The sequence below is a fragment of the Sorex araneus genome, chromosome X, assembly GCF_027595985.1.
Source record: "Sorex araneus isolate mSorAra2 chromosome X, mSorAra2.pri, whole genome shotgun sequence".
In the NCBI taxonomy this organism is placed as follows: domain Eukaryota; kingdom Metazoa; phylum Chordata; class Mammalia; order Eulipotyphla; family Soricidae; genus Sorex; species Sorex araneus.
The window spans coordinates 235707032-235724556 of NC_073313.1; the positions used below are offsets into that span (position 1 = coordinate 235707032).

Sequence of the window (17525 nt, forward strand, 5' to 3'; positions counted from 1 at the left end):
TATTCCTTGAGGGTTTTTTTTTTTTTTAAAAAAAGGATGTTCTGGTGTTTTGAGGCGGAATGATCTATAAATTAGTCCCATCTTGCCTAGTTTATCATCTAAGGCCTTTGTTTCTTTTTGTTTGTTTTTGACTTTTGGGCCACACCCGACTCTGCTTAAGGCTCGCTCCTGACTCCATGCTCATTGGGTCACTCTTGGCAATGCTCAGGGGACCATATATGGTGCTGGGGATTGACTCTGCACGGCCAATGCTTTGTGCTATCTCTAGTCCCTCTTCCTTTGTTTTCTTTTAAAGTTATGATTAACATTTATGTAACACTGTCACAATAGTGTTAAAGATTATGCTATTGATATCAAAGTTACTGCATCTCCACCACTGTTAAAGTGACCAAGCTCCTCACCACTGTCCCCATGTCACTTCTAGTACTCCTCGTTATTTCTGCCACCCTTGATAATATGAGTTTGTAATCCAAAACCAAGTGTTTGTCATTATTCGATGCTCTCTGTTCCCTGGTTTTTGTCTCTTTCTCTGTACCACAGATGATTGAGCTCATCCAGTATTTGTCCTTTTCCCTCTAAATTATTTTGCTAAATGTGACACCCTCTGGTTCTAGTCATGCTGTAACAACATACATGGTTTCATGTTTTCGTGAAACTGCCTTATTTTTCCATTGTATATATACACCACAACTTATCTTGGACACATGGGTTGTTTCCATATCCTAGCTATATTACTAAGCACTCAGTGAACATAAAAGTGTGCTTGTGTGTGTGTGTCTATGTCTGTATCTTATATATCTGTGTCTAATGGGAAATGACAAGATTGGAAAGCACCACATGGTGGAGAAACAGAATAGGGCTCGGTAAAAGCTAGTAAGAACGTTGAATATTTCAAGAAAAAGTTATTTGGGCCAGAGTGATAGTACAGCAGATGAGGCACTTACCTTGCATGCTGTCAACCTGGGTTTGATCCCTAGCACCACATAGGGTCCACAAACCTGTCAGGAGTGATATCTGAGCTCAGAGTCAGGACCATGTTGCTCAAATCCTGAGCACCATTGGGTGTGGCCCAAAAACTGAAACCGAAAAAAGCCAAACAGACAAAAAAGGGTGTGGTAAAAGTTGATGAAAATGAAGAGTTCATTGAGGACATGAAGGGTTAGTTGAAGAACATAAGGGAGTTAGCCATTCAGCTCTGGGGTGGGGGTGGGGGGAAATATTTTGGTAGAGAAAAGTGCCACTGTAAAGGTGGGAACATATTTGACTTGGTCATAATATATTACAAAAGAATAAGGTTACAGATGGTAGAGGGAGAGTTGTTTACTATTTTTACAGTACCTTGTTTTTTATGCAGATTACATGGGAAGTCATCTGCAAGTTAACTAAACCTAACACATATAAAAATAGCTCTTTCCATATGTTATATACAATGCATATGTTATGTAGTTCATATCAGTGCTTTAGATTTATCATTCTGTACCTACTTTTTTTCTCTCTAATAGATAATATTATGGTTTTCTTATTTCAGAAAGATCCAGATTATCTGAAACTTTGGTTGGACAACTTTGTTTCTAGCTATGAGCAGTTCTTAGATGTCGACTTTGAAAAACTGCCCACCAGGTATGTATAAACGTGTAAATCTTTACTCGGCTGAGTTTGTTAGGTTTTTTTTTTTGCTGTTTTTTAAAAATTTTTTAAATTTTATTGAATCACTGTGAGATAGTTACAAGCTTTCGTGTTTGGGTTACAATCTCACAGTGATCAAACACCAATCCCTCCACCAGTGCACGTAGTTTTTATCACAAAGACAACATTGATGACTGATAACAAGAATGGCAGTTACATGACACAGATAATCTTGTGTAACTTTGCTCCTTCAGGTTAAACTTGTGTAAATGCATTTCAATTCGTCACTTCCCAGAGTAAGCTCCAGATTTTACAAGTTAGTCCTTCATAAGACTAACCAGGTGTACATCATATACCAACCAGTTTCAAGTCTTGGGAACTACTCACACTTTTTTTTTTGGGGGGGGGGCGCTTTTTGGTTCACACATGGCAATGCTCAGGGGTTACTTCTGGCTCTGCACTCAGAAATTACTCCTCGCAGTGCTTGGGGGACCATATGGGGTTCCAGGGATCAAACCTGGGTTGAACGCATACAAGGCAAATGCCTTCCCCAGGGTACTGTTCGCTCTGGTCAGAAGTGCGAGAAGTTCCTACTCGCACTTCTGACCAACTGAGTAGTAGTTGGAGATTCTCAAATCTTCCCATTTTATAACTTTTTACAGTGAACTCAGTACAGTGAACTCAGTGAAAGTGTTGCATAGTAGTTTTATCATCAAGTATAGAAGTAGAGAAGGGCCTGCAAAGAGATGCAGATGCAGGACTTATGCCCTTTGCCTAAACATCTGTTTGTTTTAATAAGGAAGTACTTTGAACTTTGGGTGTTAAGATATTATCAAATCTTATTAGTCATTGACTTTTCATTTGATGTCTGTCATCCAGCTCCTTACCAGTCCCCAGGAACTTGAGAGTGGCCTAGTTCTTCTGTTGTGGTCAACTCCTCTCTTGAAAATATCTGAGGACCCACCATAAGTCCCAAAATGCACCGCATATAAAAATGATTTCTTTATAGTGCTATACACCTCTGTGAGTTGAAGTTTGTATTTCTGACCTTCAGAGTGGGGCCTTAGAAAACATCTTCGAGGGAGCCAGAGCAATAAACAACAGATATGGTGCTTGCTTTGCATGTAGCCAACCGTGGTTTGATCGCCAGCACCCCATATGGTCTCCTGAGCACTGCTAGGAGTGATTTCTGACTACAGAGCCAGGAGTACCCCTGAGCACAGCTAGGTTTCACCCCAAAACTAATTAAAAAATCTTGGAGACAAAGTATTCAGATTATCAGAAGCTAGACTTGAAAATGGAGGAATTTCGAGAAATTTCATATTGTTTTCCAAAAAAAGGCAGGACAGTCATCATTCCCACCAGCAGTGAAGGAGAGTCCCTTTCTCCCCACGTAAAAAATACAAACAAGTGGGCACAGAAAGGTGTGATGTGTGTGTGTTCTTCACGGGCTCTCGGGGCGGCACTCTCTCTCTCTCTCTCTCTCTCTCTCTCTCTCTCTCTCTCTCTCGCTGCTCATGTTTGGTGCTCTTGAGCCGCTGTGTATGGACTGGATCAGGATGGTTCCTCCTTGTGCTCTGCTTCTGTGTGTGCCACTGTGCTCTCTTCTGTCTGTCTCTATCTCTGTCTCTGTGTCTATAGTCTCTCTTCTGGTCTCTTCCGACCTCTCTGTCTCTGTGTCTTCTCTCCTGCTTCTGTGTCTTCTCTTGCTTCTGTGTCTTCTCTTTCTCCTACAGTCATAGTTTATATAGCATTCATATAGGGTGGTAACACAAAGGTGGGTTAAACATTAACAAGTCAACAAAGAGGGGTAAGACCACTCCTCCAGGAGATTAACAAAATCTCATCTAAAGAGATTACTCCAGATTACTATCCATCAGCTCAAGGCTGGAATCCAAACAAGAGTGTGTCATTTTCTTCTTTCCTCAGCTAGTTATCCACTTAAATAGTTATAGGAAATCTACTTCAAATATTTCTAGCAATGTCATTCTGTTTGAGCACAGTAAGAGATATAAACTTAAAGTTTGGTTCTTCCTAAGGACATCTCACTATATTTTCTACACCACAGTCCTCAGGTCAGGTTAGTCTTTCTAACCCCAGCAGGGTCCTAGTTTTGTCGTTACTTTTGGATCATAACAGCATTTGTCTATGATCATGCTCTCAACTTATAGTTGAGTATTGTGGCGCTTTGGCCTGGCCTGTTTTGATACTAGGGTAGCTCACAGCTTGCCCTGGGTCCATTCTGTCCCTCGCCGGGACACTGCTTTTGGGGTACTAGGAACTAAGGGCAACTGAGTTGAGAGAGCAGATGCCCAAGGGTAAATATTGTTGGAGTCAATCAACTCCCAAGTTAGTTACAAAGCATAATGTTAACTGTCTTCCTGTGTCCATACAGAAAGGACATTGCTTTAAGGTAAACTAAGTTCCCTGTGACAAGGCTGAAAGGACAAACCCAATGTTATCCTACACCAGTTGCATTTGTTCTTTTGTTTTCTTTTTCTTTTTTTCTTTTTGGGTCACAGGGGTTGCACAGGGGTTGCTCCTGGCTCATGCACTCAGGAATTACTCCTGGCAGTGCTCAGGAGACCATATGGGATGCTGGGAATTGAACCCGGGTTGGCCACCTGCAAGGTAAATGCCCTCCCTGCTGTGCTATCGCTCCAGCCCTGCATTTATTCTTTTGGATGTGTGCCAGTCTCTGTGCTGTGAGATGGTATCTCATTGTTGTTTTGATCTGCATCTTCCTGATGATTAGTGATGAAGAGCATTTTTTCATGGGCCTTTTGGCCATTCGAATTTCTTCTTTGAGACAAAGTTTCTGTTCATTTAATTGCCTCATTTTCTTATGGGATTGAATGTTTTTTCATTGTAAAGTTCAACCAGTGGTTTTTGATGTTAACTCCTTATCAGAAGAGTATTGGGTGAATTTTTTTTTTTCTTTTTGGATTATACCTGGTGATGCACAGGGGTTACTCCTGGCTCTGTACTTAGGAATTACTCCTGGAGGTGCCCAGGGGACCATATGGGTTGCTGGGAATTGAACCCGGGTCAGCCGTGTGCAAGGCAAATGCCCTGTTGTGAATAGTCCTGCAGTGAACACAGTGGTGCAGATGTCTTTCCGACACTGGCCTTTTGGCCCTTAGGGTATATTCCCAGAAAGGGAATTGCTATGTCCTATGAAAGTTCAATTCCTTGATTATTTTGAGGAATGTCCATTTTGTTTTCCAAAAAGGCCGTTCCAGTCAACATTCCTGCCAGTGAGTAAAGTTCCCTTTTGCCTCACATTCTTGCCAACTTTGGTTGTTGTCTTTTCTGATCTTGGTTGATTCCATGGCTCTGGATGAGCATCTTCTAAAGCCTAGAGCTAGCTTCATTTATTGCTCTGGGTGCCACATCCAGTGGTGCTCAGGGCTTGCTACTTATGCTGTACTCAGGGATCACTCTTGGCAGGTCTTAGGAAAATTTAAGAGGTGTTGGGATTTGAATTCAGATGGGTCATGTGTAAGGCTAGTGCCCTCACTGTAATATCTCTCGGGCCTCACAATTCTTTTCAAGTATCAATGACTAAAAATATAAATATGTTTAAAATGAACTATCAATGACTTCCTTTTTATCCTTTTTATATTTAACTCTATTTCTTATTTTGTTTCCCTTATATTTTAGAGTGGATGATATGCCTCCAGGAATATCTTTGCTTCCTGATAATATCCTTCAGGTTCTGAGGATCCAGCTGCTTCATTGTGTTCAGAAAATGGCAGATGGCTTAGAGGAAGAACAACAGGCTTTATCAATTTTGCTTGTCAAGTTTTTCATTATTCTCTGCAGGTATCTGGTACAAACTAATGATGTGTTTTAAGTAGTTGTTACCAAACTTAAAATGCATTTATTAATTGATGGTCTCTATTCCTGTATAATGCATTTTAAAGATAAATCACATCTTTCAAAGTAGCAGTGTGTTTTTTGTAGACTCGTAGTTTGTTGTTACATTGGAAAACCTTTCAGTCACTCTACCTAGAGACTCAGCCAAGTTGAAAAAAATTGCTTCAAAGGAAATTAAAAGTACTTTTTAACTAGCCTAGAATTTATTATACTCGTTTTTTAAATTGCCCTTATCTGTAAACATGAGCATTTTTTCTGTACAATATTATTTTTATTAATCTTTGTTCTATCCTTTACTAAGAAAGTAAAGTTACTTTATACTTTATGTTTTCCAGGATTATTAGGTTTATTTTACATTTCCAGGATGATTAGGTTTATAATACTTAAACTTTTGGTTTGTATAAGTATCAGATAGGAAATTCAGTAGTAACACATAGCTTGAGCCTAACTTAATGAAAATTGTAATTCTTAAGAGCTCAGACATTTTACTTTTGTACACATTCCATGTTAATAAAAATTTTGAGAAGACTTGAGGATGTAATTCAGTGACAGAGAACATACCTCAAATTGTGATACATCGGAGCTGGAGTGATAGCACAGTGGGTAGGGCGTTTGCCTTGCATGTGGCCGACCTGGGTTCGATTCCCAGCATCCCATATGGTCACCCAAGCACTGCCAGGAGTAATTCCTGAGTGTATGAGCCAGGAGTAACCCCTGTGCATCGCTAGGTGTGACCCAAAAGGCAAAAACAAAAAAAGCAAAACAAAACAAAATTGTGATGCATCAAGTCAGTCAGATTTAGGCATTATCAGATTCATTCCCTGACTTTCCAGAGACAGACAGATAGACAGACACAGATACACACAGACACACACACACACACAGACCCACACACACGCAGACCCACACACACACTCAACACACACGTTCTTTGAGATCTATTGGACTAGAGGTACAATCTTGAAGTTTGTCTTTTATGGAGCCATTTTCTATAATATATATTATTTGCCTTTTAATTTTTTTAATCATAAAGATTTAAACTTAGAATTTCTTAGAACAAAAAAAAGAAAAAAGAAGAGAAAAAGAAAAAGAAAAAAAAGAAACTTAGAATTTCTTATTTATCTTTCAGTTGATTCTGCATTGCTTTTTTTGGGGGGTGGGGGGCAAAGGGTGATGGTCAGGGATTACTCCTGGCTCTGCACTCAGAAGTCATTCCTGGTGGTGCTCTTGGGACCATATGGGATGCTGGGGATTGAACCTGGGTTGGCAGAGTGCAAGACAAGCACCTTACACGCTGTACTGCCTCTCCGGCTCTAATTCTGCATTGCAGATGGAATGGAAAAATGCTAAAATGTTTCGGTATTTCTCCTTTGATTTAGTATCTCTCAGAATCATAGGCATATCTTTTATTCTTTCCATTGGTATAAGTAGTCTTCAGTTTTCTTTGTATGTGCAGTTGTTTTTGTATATCTTAATATTCAAGATCTGACTCCTGAAATTTGAAAAAGCAAAAGATGAAGGGTCAGGGAATATTGAATGATCAACTGTTAAGTCCCCCAGGAATTTTTTTCTTCAGAGAGCTGGGGAGGGATTTATAACACATGTGGGAGGATTGGGTGCAACTGTGATTGCATATATTTTAGACAACACCTCTGTGAGCTGAAGTAGTATCAAGTGATCAGAGCATAGACCCCCTATGTTTGGAGGCAGAGTTCTTCTCAAATACTCTTTTTTTTTTTTTTTGCTTTTTGGGTCACACCTGGCGATGCACAGGGGTTACTCCTGGCTCTGCACTCAGGAATTACCCCTGGCCGTGCTCAGGGGACCATATGGGATGCTGGGATTTGAACCTGGGTCGGCCGCGTGCAAGGCAAACGCCCTACCCGCTGTGCTATCTCTCCAGCCCCTCAAATACTCTTGAGTGCTTTGTTCTGTTAGCAGACTCCTTGAGGAATAGGATTTTTTGTTTGTTTATTTGTTTATTTGATTTTTGTCTTTGGGTCACCTTGGCAATGCTCATAGGTGCACTGCACTCAGTAATTACTCCTGGCATTGCTCATGGGACCATATGGAATGCCAGGGATCAAACCCAGATTGGGCTTGCACAGAGTAAATTCCTACCCGCTCTTCTATCTCTCTAGCCCCTGCTTGAGTAGTGTGTTCGCAGTTCTCATCCACCAGGCTGGGAATTGGTGATTGGTAACTGCTACTATGCTGATAACTGACATTTACTGATCATAGTAAATTAAATTACTATTTAGTTCTTCCCCTGAAAGTTGCAAGTTTAAAATCCTTGTATTCCAAAATATTAGACCTTTACTGCCAGTGCAGTTTGTAGGTTTAGAGGTAGATTCTCAATACTTATTCTGCCATCTTCCCAGAATCCTCTCTAGTTCTTCAAATTTTACTTCTTAATTTTTTAAATTTATAATAGCACTGTAGCAATGTCTTCCCATTGTTCATTGATTTTCTCGAGTAGGCATCAGTAACGTCTCCATTGTGAGACTTCTTGTTACTGTTTTTGGCATATTAAATATGCCACAGGTTGCTTGCCAGGCTCTGCCATGCGGGCGGGATACTCTCGGTACCTTGCTGGGCTCTCCAAGAAGAACAGAGGAATCGAACCTGGGTCAGCCGCGTGCAAGACAAAAGCCCTACCTGCTGTGCTATCACTCCAGTCATTATATTTATTTTAAATATTTATTTTTTATTTTATTTTACTTTTTAATGTTCTGAGAGCACATCCCGTTGCTCATCGATTTGTTTGAGCGGGCACCAGTAACGTCTCTCGTTGAGAGACTTATTGTTAACTGTTTTTGGCATATCCAGTATGCACGGGTAGCTTGCCAGGCTCTGCTGTTCGAGTGCGATACTCTCGGTAGCTAGCCAAGCTCTCCGAGAGGGGCGGAGGAATCGAACACGGGTCGGCCACGTGAAAGGCGAACGCCCTACTGCTGTGCTAATGAATCACTGTGAAGTGCAGTTATAGACTTAACAAACTTTCCTGATTACATTTCAGTCCTACAGTGATCGAGTACCCATCCCTCCACCAGTGCCCATTCTCCACCACCAATATTCCCAATATCCCTCCCAATATCCCTCCTTGCCCTTATGTCTACTATCCCTGGGTGTTAGTCTCCCATTATGTTACTGTATATTCCACAAATGAGTGCAGTCATTCTATTTTTGTCCCTCTCTCTACTTCTACTTCTGAATTTTTTTCTTTGAAAGATGTCATTCCAGTTGAAGTTCTTACATTAACGTGTCTGTTACTTCAGTTATTTTTTATGTTTTCTATGGAATTTTAAATGTATTTTCAAGGTCATAGTATCTTCAACCAGGAAATTACGTTTATGATGCCAAGAAAAAGATGACATAGATTGATTTTTAAAAATCAATATCATTGGGCTGGAGTGATAGTACAGTGGGTAGGGCATTTGCCTTGCACTCGGCCTACCAGGGTTCAATTCCCAGCATCCTATATGGCCCCCAGAGCACCGCCAGGAGTGATTCCTGAGTGCAGAGCCAGGAGTCAGCCCTAAGCATCGCTGGGCGTGACCCAAAAAGCAAAAAAACCAAAAAAATCAATATCACTATTTACTAATATATCCATTCAAAATTAAGCATAAATATATAGAGATGCATTCTTCTTGCTATTCATATGTCATAAATTTATAAATAAATTTATTTTTCCACAGAAATCTATCTAATGTTGAAGAGATTGGGACTTGCTCATATATTAATCACGTTATCACTATGACAACACTCTATATTCAGCAGGTAAGTTGAATTAATGCATTTTTTTGTTGTTTAACTTACAAAAGGAAGGTTTTAATTTTTACATTAAATTTATTTTGAGGCTACACCTGGTAGTACATGGGGTTATTGCTGGCTCTGTACTCGGGTTCACTTCTGGCAGGCTTGGGGAGACCATCTGCAGTGCTGAGAATTGAATCCTGGTCAGTTTTGTGCAAAGCAAACACCTTACCTGATGTACTGTCCCTCCAGCCCAAGGTTTTACTCTTTAAAATAAAATTGGTGGGGAAGATAGTACAGTGAATAGGGTGCTTGCCTTGCATGTGGCTGACCTGGGTTCGATCCCTGGCATCCCATATGATCCCCTGAACACTGCCAAGAGTAATTCCTGAGTGTAGAGCCAGTAAACATTGCTGGGTGTGGCCCAAAACCCCAAAAAGTGTGTGTGTTTGTGTGTGTGTGTCTGTGTGTGTGTGTGTATTAGTTTATTCTTAGTGGCACCAAATTATATTTATCTATCTATATATTTATATATATATTTGGTGGGACTAAGGAAATAGTTCAAAAGACTCGATGGAGTGCTTGCTTTGTTGTAGGAGGTCTGAATTCAGTCCCCAGGATCACATGATTCCTTGAACTTGAACACTGCTGATGTCCCTTGAGCACTAATTGTGTGTAGCCTCTCAGTACTGATGCTTGTGGTCTAAAAAATAAAACTTGTCTGTACATATATATGTATATACTTATATTGTTTATACATAGTATATATATATGCTAATATATATTATTAGTATTATTTATAATTTTACATATATTGTTTGTAAATACTTTCTGAGGAAGTAATAACAGAATTATCACTGAATATTATTTTTCAGGCATTTTATATATGTTACCTAAAACGGATAAGCAGTTTTAAATTTTAGTTTATAATTTGTTTTATTAATGACTATTTAAGATGATACAGTTTCTCACTTATATTAGCATATACATCAAACTTTCTTATAATTGAAACATTTTATTTTGGAAAGGATGTTTAGAAAAGACATTTGCAGCCTTTTGTAGGAAATATTTAAAATTTAAGAGGTTCTATTCACTTCATGTGATTATCTAACTCTTTAGACTCAAATGAAGCTTAAACTTATTTGAATAAAAGTGATCTATTATTTTATGTTAAAATATGTAGGGTTTAATAATGATAGATAAGAATGTTTTACAGTTTATATAATTAAGTAATTATAACTTTAACTTCATTCTTAGTTGAAAAGCAAAACAAAAGAGAAAGAATTGGCAGATCAAACTTCTATTGAAGAATTTGTGATCCACGCATTGGCATTTTGTGAAAGTTTATATGATCCCTATCGGAACTGGAGGCATAGAATTTCAGGGTATGTCGTGTAAATCATTTTTATTTATTTGTTTTTGATGAGATAAATTATATTGATTCATATTTTCAACCACATTTATTTTGTATTTGAATGTTACAGTATATGTCATTCTTCAAAGCAGCTGTTCTTTGTTGTGAAAGCAGTTCGTGATATGTATAAATGACCCCTATCTCTATTTATGAGGTAGGGAACCATGTTACAGGTCAATTTCAGATAATTTACCTTTAAACTAAAGAAAAATGAACTAAAGAATGCCCAGTTCCAGATAATTTATCTTTGTGGTAAAACGAAATTCAACTGAGTAAAATCTTCCTGTCTTTAGCAATTCATGAGTCAGCAGGATTCCATCTTGTAGTTAGAAAAGATGTCACTTGGAAATGGAGAGATGTTCAGTGGGCTGGAGCAGATGCAGGAGGGGTTGATTCCTGGAACTGCATGGTCTCCTGAGCAGCACCAGGAGCACAGCATAGAGCTGGGAGTAGCCTCTGAACACTTCTTAGTATAGCCTGAAAACAGGAGAAGGGGGAAGGGAACGGAGAGAAAGGGTAGGGAGGGGAAAAGAAAGAAAAGAAGCCCTTAGGTCTATGCAGAATGAGTCTTTTTGTGTGTGTGGTATTGGAAATCTAGCCCAGGGCTTCACAGATGCAGATAAACACTATTGCTGAGCTATTTCTCTGGCCCTGCAAATGACTTTTATAAGCAAAGGGAGGAAAGAAGTTAAATTTGTAAAATATGGGATTTGTCTATGGGCCAGGAAGATGATTCAAAGAAGTGGATGTGCATCAGTAGACCAAGTAGCAGTCATCTTGGGTAATGGCCCCCATATCCTAAAATATCACTGGGACTCTATTAAAAAAAAACAAATTTGTTGAAGCAAGGTGACTTTTCTTTAGGGAATGGTAGATATATGTTAGGTAGATTACTAGCACTTAACTAGTGAGTATATGACAAACTAAGATTCTGTTTCTAGGAGAAGTCAACTATATTTACTAATTTAATTAAGGTTTGGACTTGAAGCTTAGAATAAGTGACTCTCCTTAGGGATCTGTTTGGTATTTAACACTTCAAATTTTTATTTTGGAGTGCAGTTCAGTGTTGATAAGTGGAGAGGACATTTCTAAAGCCAGTAGTATCAAGTAAAGTGAACATATTTTTAGAAGTATCCATGTTGTTTTCCAAGAGATTGAACCAGTTGACATTCCCTCCAGCAGTAGATGAACTTTTCTTTTTTCCTGAATCCCCACCAATACCATTTAAAAAAAAAAAAGTTTTACTGGTGTGAGGGCATAATATCTGTTCTGATAAGTGATGGGAGAGCATTTTTTCAGAAACCTGTTAGCCATCTGATGTCTTCTTTCAGGAAATGTCTGTTCATCTCTTCTCCCTATTTGGTTATATGTTTCACTGTTGTTAAGGTTTACAGGTGTTCTGTATAACTTAGGTATTAACCCTTTTTCAGATGAGTGGTCGACAAATATTCTCTCCCATTCTGAGAGATTTCTTTTTATTCTGGTTATTATTTCTTTGTGATATTTTGCACAGTGGGCTGGAGCAATAGCACAGCGGTAGGGCGTTTGTCTTGCAAGCGGCTGACCCGGGTTTGATTCCTCCACCCCTCTCGGAGAGCCTGGCAAGCTGCCGAGAGTATCTCATTGGCACAGCAGAGCCTGGCAAGCTACCCGTGGTGTATTCGATATGCCAAAAACAGTAACAACAAGTCTCAAAATGGAAACGTTACTGGTGTCCGCTCGAGGAAATTGATGAGCAACAGGATGACAGTGACAGACAATGACTTGGCACAGTGGTGTGGAACTGCTGGGTCAGTGCTTGAACCAGACAGTGTGATGCTGCTTGGGTCCTGTGTTGTTAGATACAAAGCAACTTCCAGCAGTGCTGGGATGGGAACATGTGGGACATGTTGGGACCTTGCAGGATATGTGGTCCAGTCTTTGGATCTGTCTTCCTGGTCCTCTGAAAATTTTTAGCTGTGTATTTCTTTGTTTTAGTTGTGGTCCTTGCTTTGATTAGGTTTACAGAAACTGTATGAGGTATTGAAAAGAAAGCCTATAATACAAGGAAGTTGTTAAAATTGACATTGGAGAATTCAAAAGGCAAACAGGACATTGAAATAATCGAAATGTCATGACTTCAGAAAACTGCTACTTCCCTGGGACTGTGGGTACAAAGAGAAGAGACTGGAGAAGCTAGAAATTTAGAGAAGAAATGGAGTGCTGGGACTCTGACCTTTGTGGGAGGGAGCATTGCTTAAGCTCCTTTGAGGAAGGAGTATTGCCGAACAAGCTTGCAGAGACCAGTATTAAGCTAAATAGTCAAAAATTGTGAATGTACAGATAAAAGTTCTGATTGGTTAAAGAAAAAACAAGACGAAGTCATTTTTTTTTTTTTTTGTGAAGTAAACAGATTTTATTTAGTGGTGTTTGAGGGAAGGAGGAAGGGATAAGAAGGAGAGAGAATAGTAAGAGTAACGCGCTCAAGAGAGCATGCGGGCTTCTCCAAGGGTGCAGAGAGCTAAAGTCTTTTTTTTTTTTTAACTTTTCTTTCCTTCTCCCCTACTCTTAGTACCACTATTGGCAGAGCCCCAACAGTTGAATAGCAGGAAAATAGTGTGCAGGATACCTTTCCCCAAGCATCACCAGGCAGATAGAATATGAGTTGAAGGATTTAGAGTGACAGAAGAATAAATACCAGAGGTGAAATTGAAGATAATTGAAACCCACATATCTATGTTTACCTGTAAGCACAGGATAAAATGAGTTTATCATCTTTCACAATCAGACCTCTTTTTTTAGGACCCTGAAATCTGTTATAATTTCAACTTTTGAGATTTTTCCATTCCATTTCATTTCAACCTGACCCACTTATAAGCAATTACCACTTTCTGCATTAAGTAATTTTATTACTGCAGTGTTTCACTGTTAGAGGACAGCCTTCTTGCCTTCTTTAACTAATGGAGAGTCATGAATAGCAGAGAGAGCATTGATGTAAGTAGTGTTTTGTATGCTCTGTATAGTGATGGCTTGTTTGTGTTCTTGGATCACACCCAGCATTGCTCAGGGATTGCTACCCAGGTTAGTGCTTGGAGGTTAGACAGGGAGGTATGTGGACTAAGGATTCATCTTGCAGCTCCTGCAAACTAAGGATGCATTTTGGCCTTTTGAGCCATGTCCCAGTTCATATACGGTGATATCACTTGTATCACTTGTCACTTGTCATGTGATACAAGTGATAACACCATGTATGGTGATACTTTATTAAAATCAGAAAGTATCCTTTAATCAAAGTAGAAGAAATAGAAGTACAAGAGTAAGCATAGTACATAGTACAGTGTGTAAGGCACTTGTCTTGCATGTGGCAGACTCAGATTTAAAGGATATTATTTAATTAATTTATTATTATTATTTTTGCTTTTTTTTGGGGGGGTAACACCTGGCAATGCACAGGGATTACTCCTGGCTCATGCACTCAGGAACTACTCTTGGCGGTGCTCGGGGGACCATATGGAATGCTGGGAATCGAGCACGGGTCGGCTGCATGCAAGGCAAATGCCTGCTGTGCTATCGCTGCAGCCCCGGCCCAGGTTTAATCCCTGGCACCACATATGGTTCCCAAGCCCTCCAGGATCCTTGAGCACAGAACTGGGAATAAGCTTCTGTGCATAGCTGGGTGTGGCAAAAAAAAAGAGGGTGGGAATGAGAGAGGTGGATTGACTTAAAGGTAAATAGGGTTCCACAACTTGGAATCCAGCCTCACATGCTAGGGGAAAAGGCAGCTGGGATAGAGAAGGGACCACTATGTGAATTGTGCTTGGAGGGCTCATTCAGGATGGAAGATGTGTGTTAAAAGTAGACTATAGACCGAACATGATGGCCACTTACTACCTGTATTGCAAACCATAAGGAGACAGAGTGAAAGAGAATGTGCCTTCCACAAAGGTGGGGGAGGGGGGTGGCGGGACGGATACTGGGAACATTGGTGGTGGAGAATGGGCACTGGTAGAGGAATGGGTACTTGATCATTGTATGACTGAAACATAATTATGAAAGTTTGTAAGTCTATAACTATATCTCATGGTGATTCATTAAAAAGTACATTTAAAAAAAAGGTTAATAAGATATGCCTTACATGTACAGGGCCCTAGGTTTGACCTCTTAGCATTGAATAAGCACTGCCAGGTGTGGCCCTGGTGGCACCTAAGGACTAAACTGTCAGACCTGCACCTATGTGCAGACTTTCACGAGGAGTGACTTCCACTCTCAGAGCATTGCTGATGAGGTGTATATGTATATCTGTGTGTGTGTTTGTGTGTATTTTAAAGGATTACAAAGAATTATAGGAAAAATATTATTATAACAGTAGTTCTATTTCCTTATTTGCTTTCCTGTATCCTTGAGAGCTGTCTTTATTAGTCAGGGCTCTCCATAGAAACATAACAAGGTGTGTGTGTAAGAGTTTTATTACAACCATTAGCTCACATGATTAGAGAGACTGGCAAATCCATATTTGCACTGTGGGTGGGCATGTTTGCAATCTAAGAAAGACAATAGTGTAATTTTAGTCCAAAGGTTGACAGGTGGAAAATTGATATAATCAGTCTGAACAACATCAAGCTGAGACTCAGAAGTGATGGTGCAAAGACAATCTGCTTGAGAAGTTCCTCTTACTTGGAGAGGCCAGTTTTTTTAGTTTGACTCAAAGTTTTAATCAACTTTCAACTGATTGGATGAGGCACTACTTCCTGGAGAGCCATAGCCTTTACTCAGAATTTATTAAGTGTTAACAGTGCTCCAAGTTGCCCCACAAAATTAACTCTCACTGGGGCTACAGACATGGTACAGTGGTTAGTGTGAACTGAACCAGATTTGAACTCTGGCACCACCTGTATTTTTTAGCTGTAGCCCAGGAGGACCCCAAGCACCACTAGGGTGTCCTCAGGCAGGGCGCAAGTAGCATTGCATCCTTGGACCCTAACGCTGACCCACTTGCAGGGTTTGCTGAATATTGCCCAGAGCACTGTTTAGGAGGCTCCCCTCAAATTTATTGTGACTGGATAGATGGTACAGGATGATTCTAAAGTTAATTGGAAATTTTGAACATATTAAATTTATTTTTTATGCTCTTTGATTACCAAAGAGCTAAAACAGATTAACACAGATTTTATTAAAATAAATATAATTCCTTAGTTTTGCTACTATGCATAGAATCTCAGATGTCTAGAAAAATTCCTCATGTGGAACTAAAGTAAGTATAGGGGAGGGGGAAAAACCTTCTCTCAAAATGATTTCATTCAAGTATTTATTTATTATTATTTTTTTAATTTTTTAATTTTTTTGCTTTTTGGGTCACACCCAGCGATGCTCAGGGGTTACTCCTGGCTTTGCACTCAGGAATTACTCCTGGCAGTGCTTGGGGGACCATATGGGATGCCGGGGATTGAACCCAGGTCGGCCGCGTGCAAGGCAAACGCCCTACCCGCTGTGCTATCGCTCCGGCCCTATTTATTTATTTTTAAAAAATCTACTGCCTTTCTACTTTCGCCCAGTGCATGTTTAGCAGGACTCATTGCCTGCCCAGAAAAACATAATTATATTAAGTTATGTCCCAGGGCTGCTACTTACCAAATATGGCACTCCCTATGCACTAAAATATTTAATTATAGTAAAGAATCATAAACATTGGGGAAAAGAAAGAATTCATGAGTGCATACTAGTGATTAAATAGATACATAAAAGAAAAGAGAGGGCTTGTACTTTCAGTAATTAGTAAGTATACTTGGGGTGCTGATGGTTAGGGGGCAAATCAACCTTTTGTATATATTGTAGTAAAGGTTTCATCAGGATGCTGAATTTGGAGAGAATTTTGTTGTTGTTAGTTACTTTTTCAGTCAGACCTATCATTACGGTTTTTGGCGTAAGAGTTGTAAAAGCCTCCAATCATTGGGAAAGACTAGTAGTCAGAGGCTGCTAAAATCTCAGGGTTGAGAGGAATAGAGATGTTACTGGTGCCAGCTCGAGTAAATCGCCGAATAGCAGGATGACAGTGATACAGTGATACTTTTTAATTGAGATTCTGCCATTTATAATACTGTTAATGATGGTTTCTCATGCACATAATTCCAATACTACACCTGTCATCAGTGTACCCACCTCTCTCTTCCAAGGACCACAACAATCCTCTTAGCCTCCACTTTCCCACCAGCTCAGTTGTGTTCATCAGTTCTCTTATTGCGTTTCCTTTGGCCTTTTGTTGCTATCTTCTTGTGTGTTTTTAAGTCTCACATATGACATCATTCTATTTTTGTCCCTTTCTGACTGACTTCACTAAGTTCTTCTGCTTCTATCTATGTTGTTGAAATTTGCATGATTTTATTCTTTCTGAGAGCTGTACAACCTGGGCTCAATTCCTCTATCCCTCTTGGAGAGCCCAGCAAGCTACTGAGAGTATCCCGCCTGCACGGCAGAGCCTGGCAAGCTTCCCGTGGCGTATTCGATATGTCAAAAACAGTGACAAGTCTCACAATGCTGCCCACTCAAGAATATCAATTAACATTGGGATGACAGTGCTACAGACAGTGCTATGAATTATATATATGATATGTATATGTTATATATATATGCATATATATAATCTCAGAGCTTCTTGATCCATTCATCTGTAGTTGGGCATTTGGGGTTGTTTCCATATCTTGGCTATTATACTGTGTTGTCATGAAAATTGTTGTGCCTATATTCATTTTAATTAACATGTTTGTGTTTTAGAGAGAGATGCCAAGAAATGATATTGCTGTGTGATATAGGAGCCCTGTTTCTAGACTATCTTTTGGATAGATCTCCATATTTCTTTCTTTTCTTTTCTTTTTTT

General features: G+C 39.6%; 1 protein-coding gene across 1 annotated transcript in view; it reads left to right on the forward strand.

The window, feature by feature from the left end:
* NBEAL1 (neurobeachin like 1) overlaps positions 1-17525 on the forward strand; it is a 163039-nt gene that overhangs the window by 22687 nt on the left and 122827 nt on the right. The window contains exons 3-6 of the mRNA XM_055122038.1: positions 1529-1620; positions 5290-5451; positions 9204-9285; positions 10519-10646. Of these exons, the coding sequence (XP_054978013.1) occupies positions 1529-1620; positions 5290-5451; positions 9204-9285; positions 10519-10646 (464 nt within the window). The remainder of the gene's footprint in view (positions 1-1528; positions 1621-5289; positions 5452-9203; positions 9286-10518; positions 10647-17525) is intronic.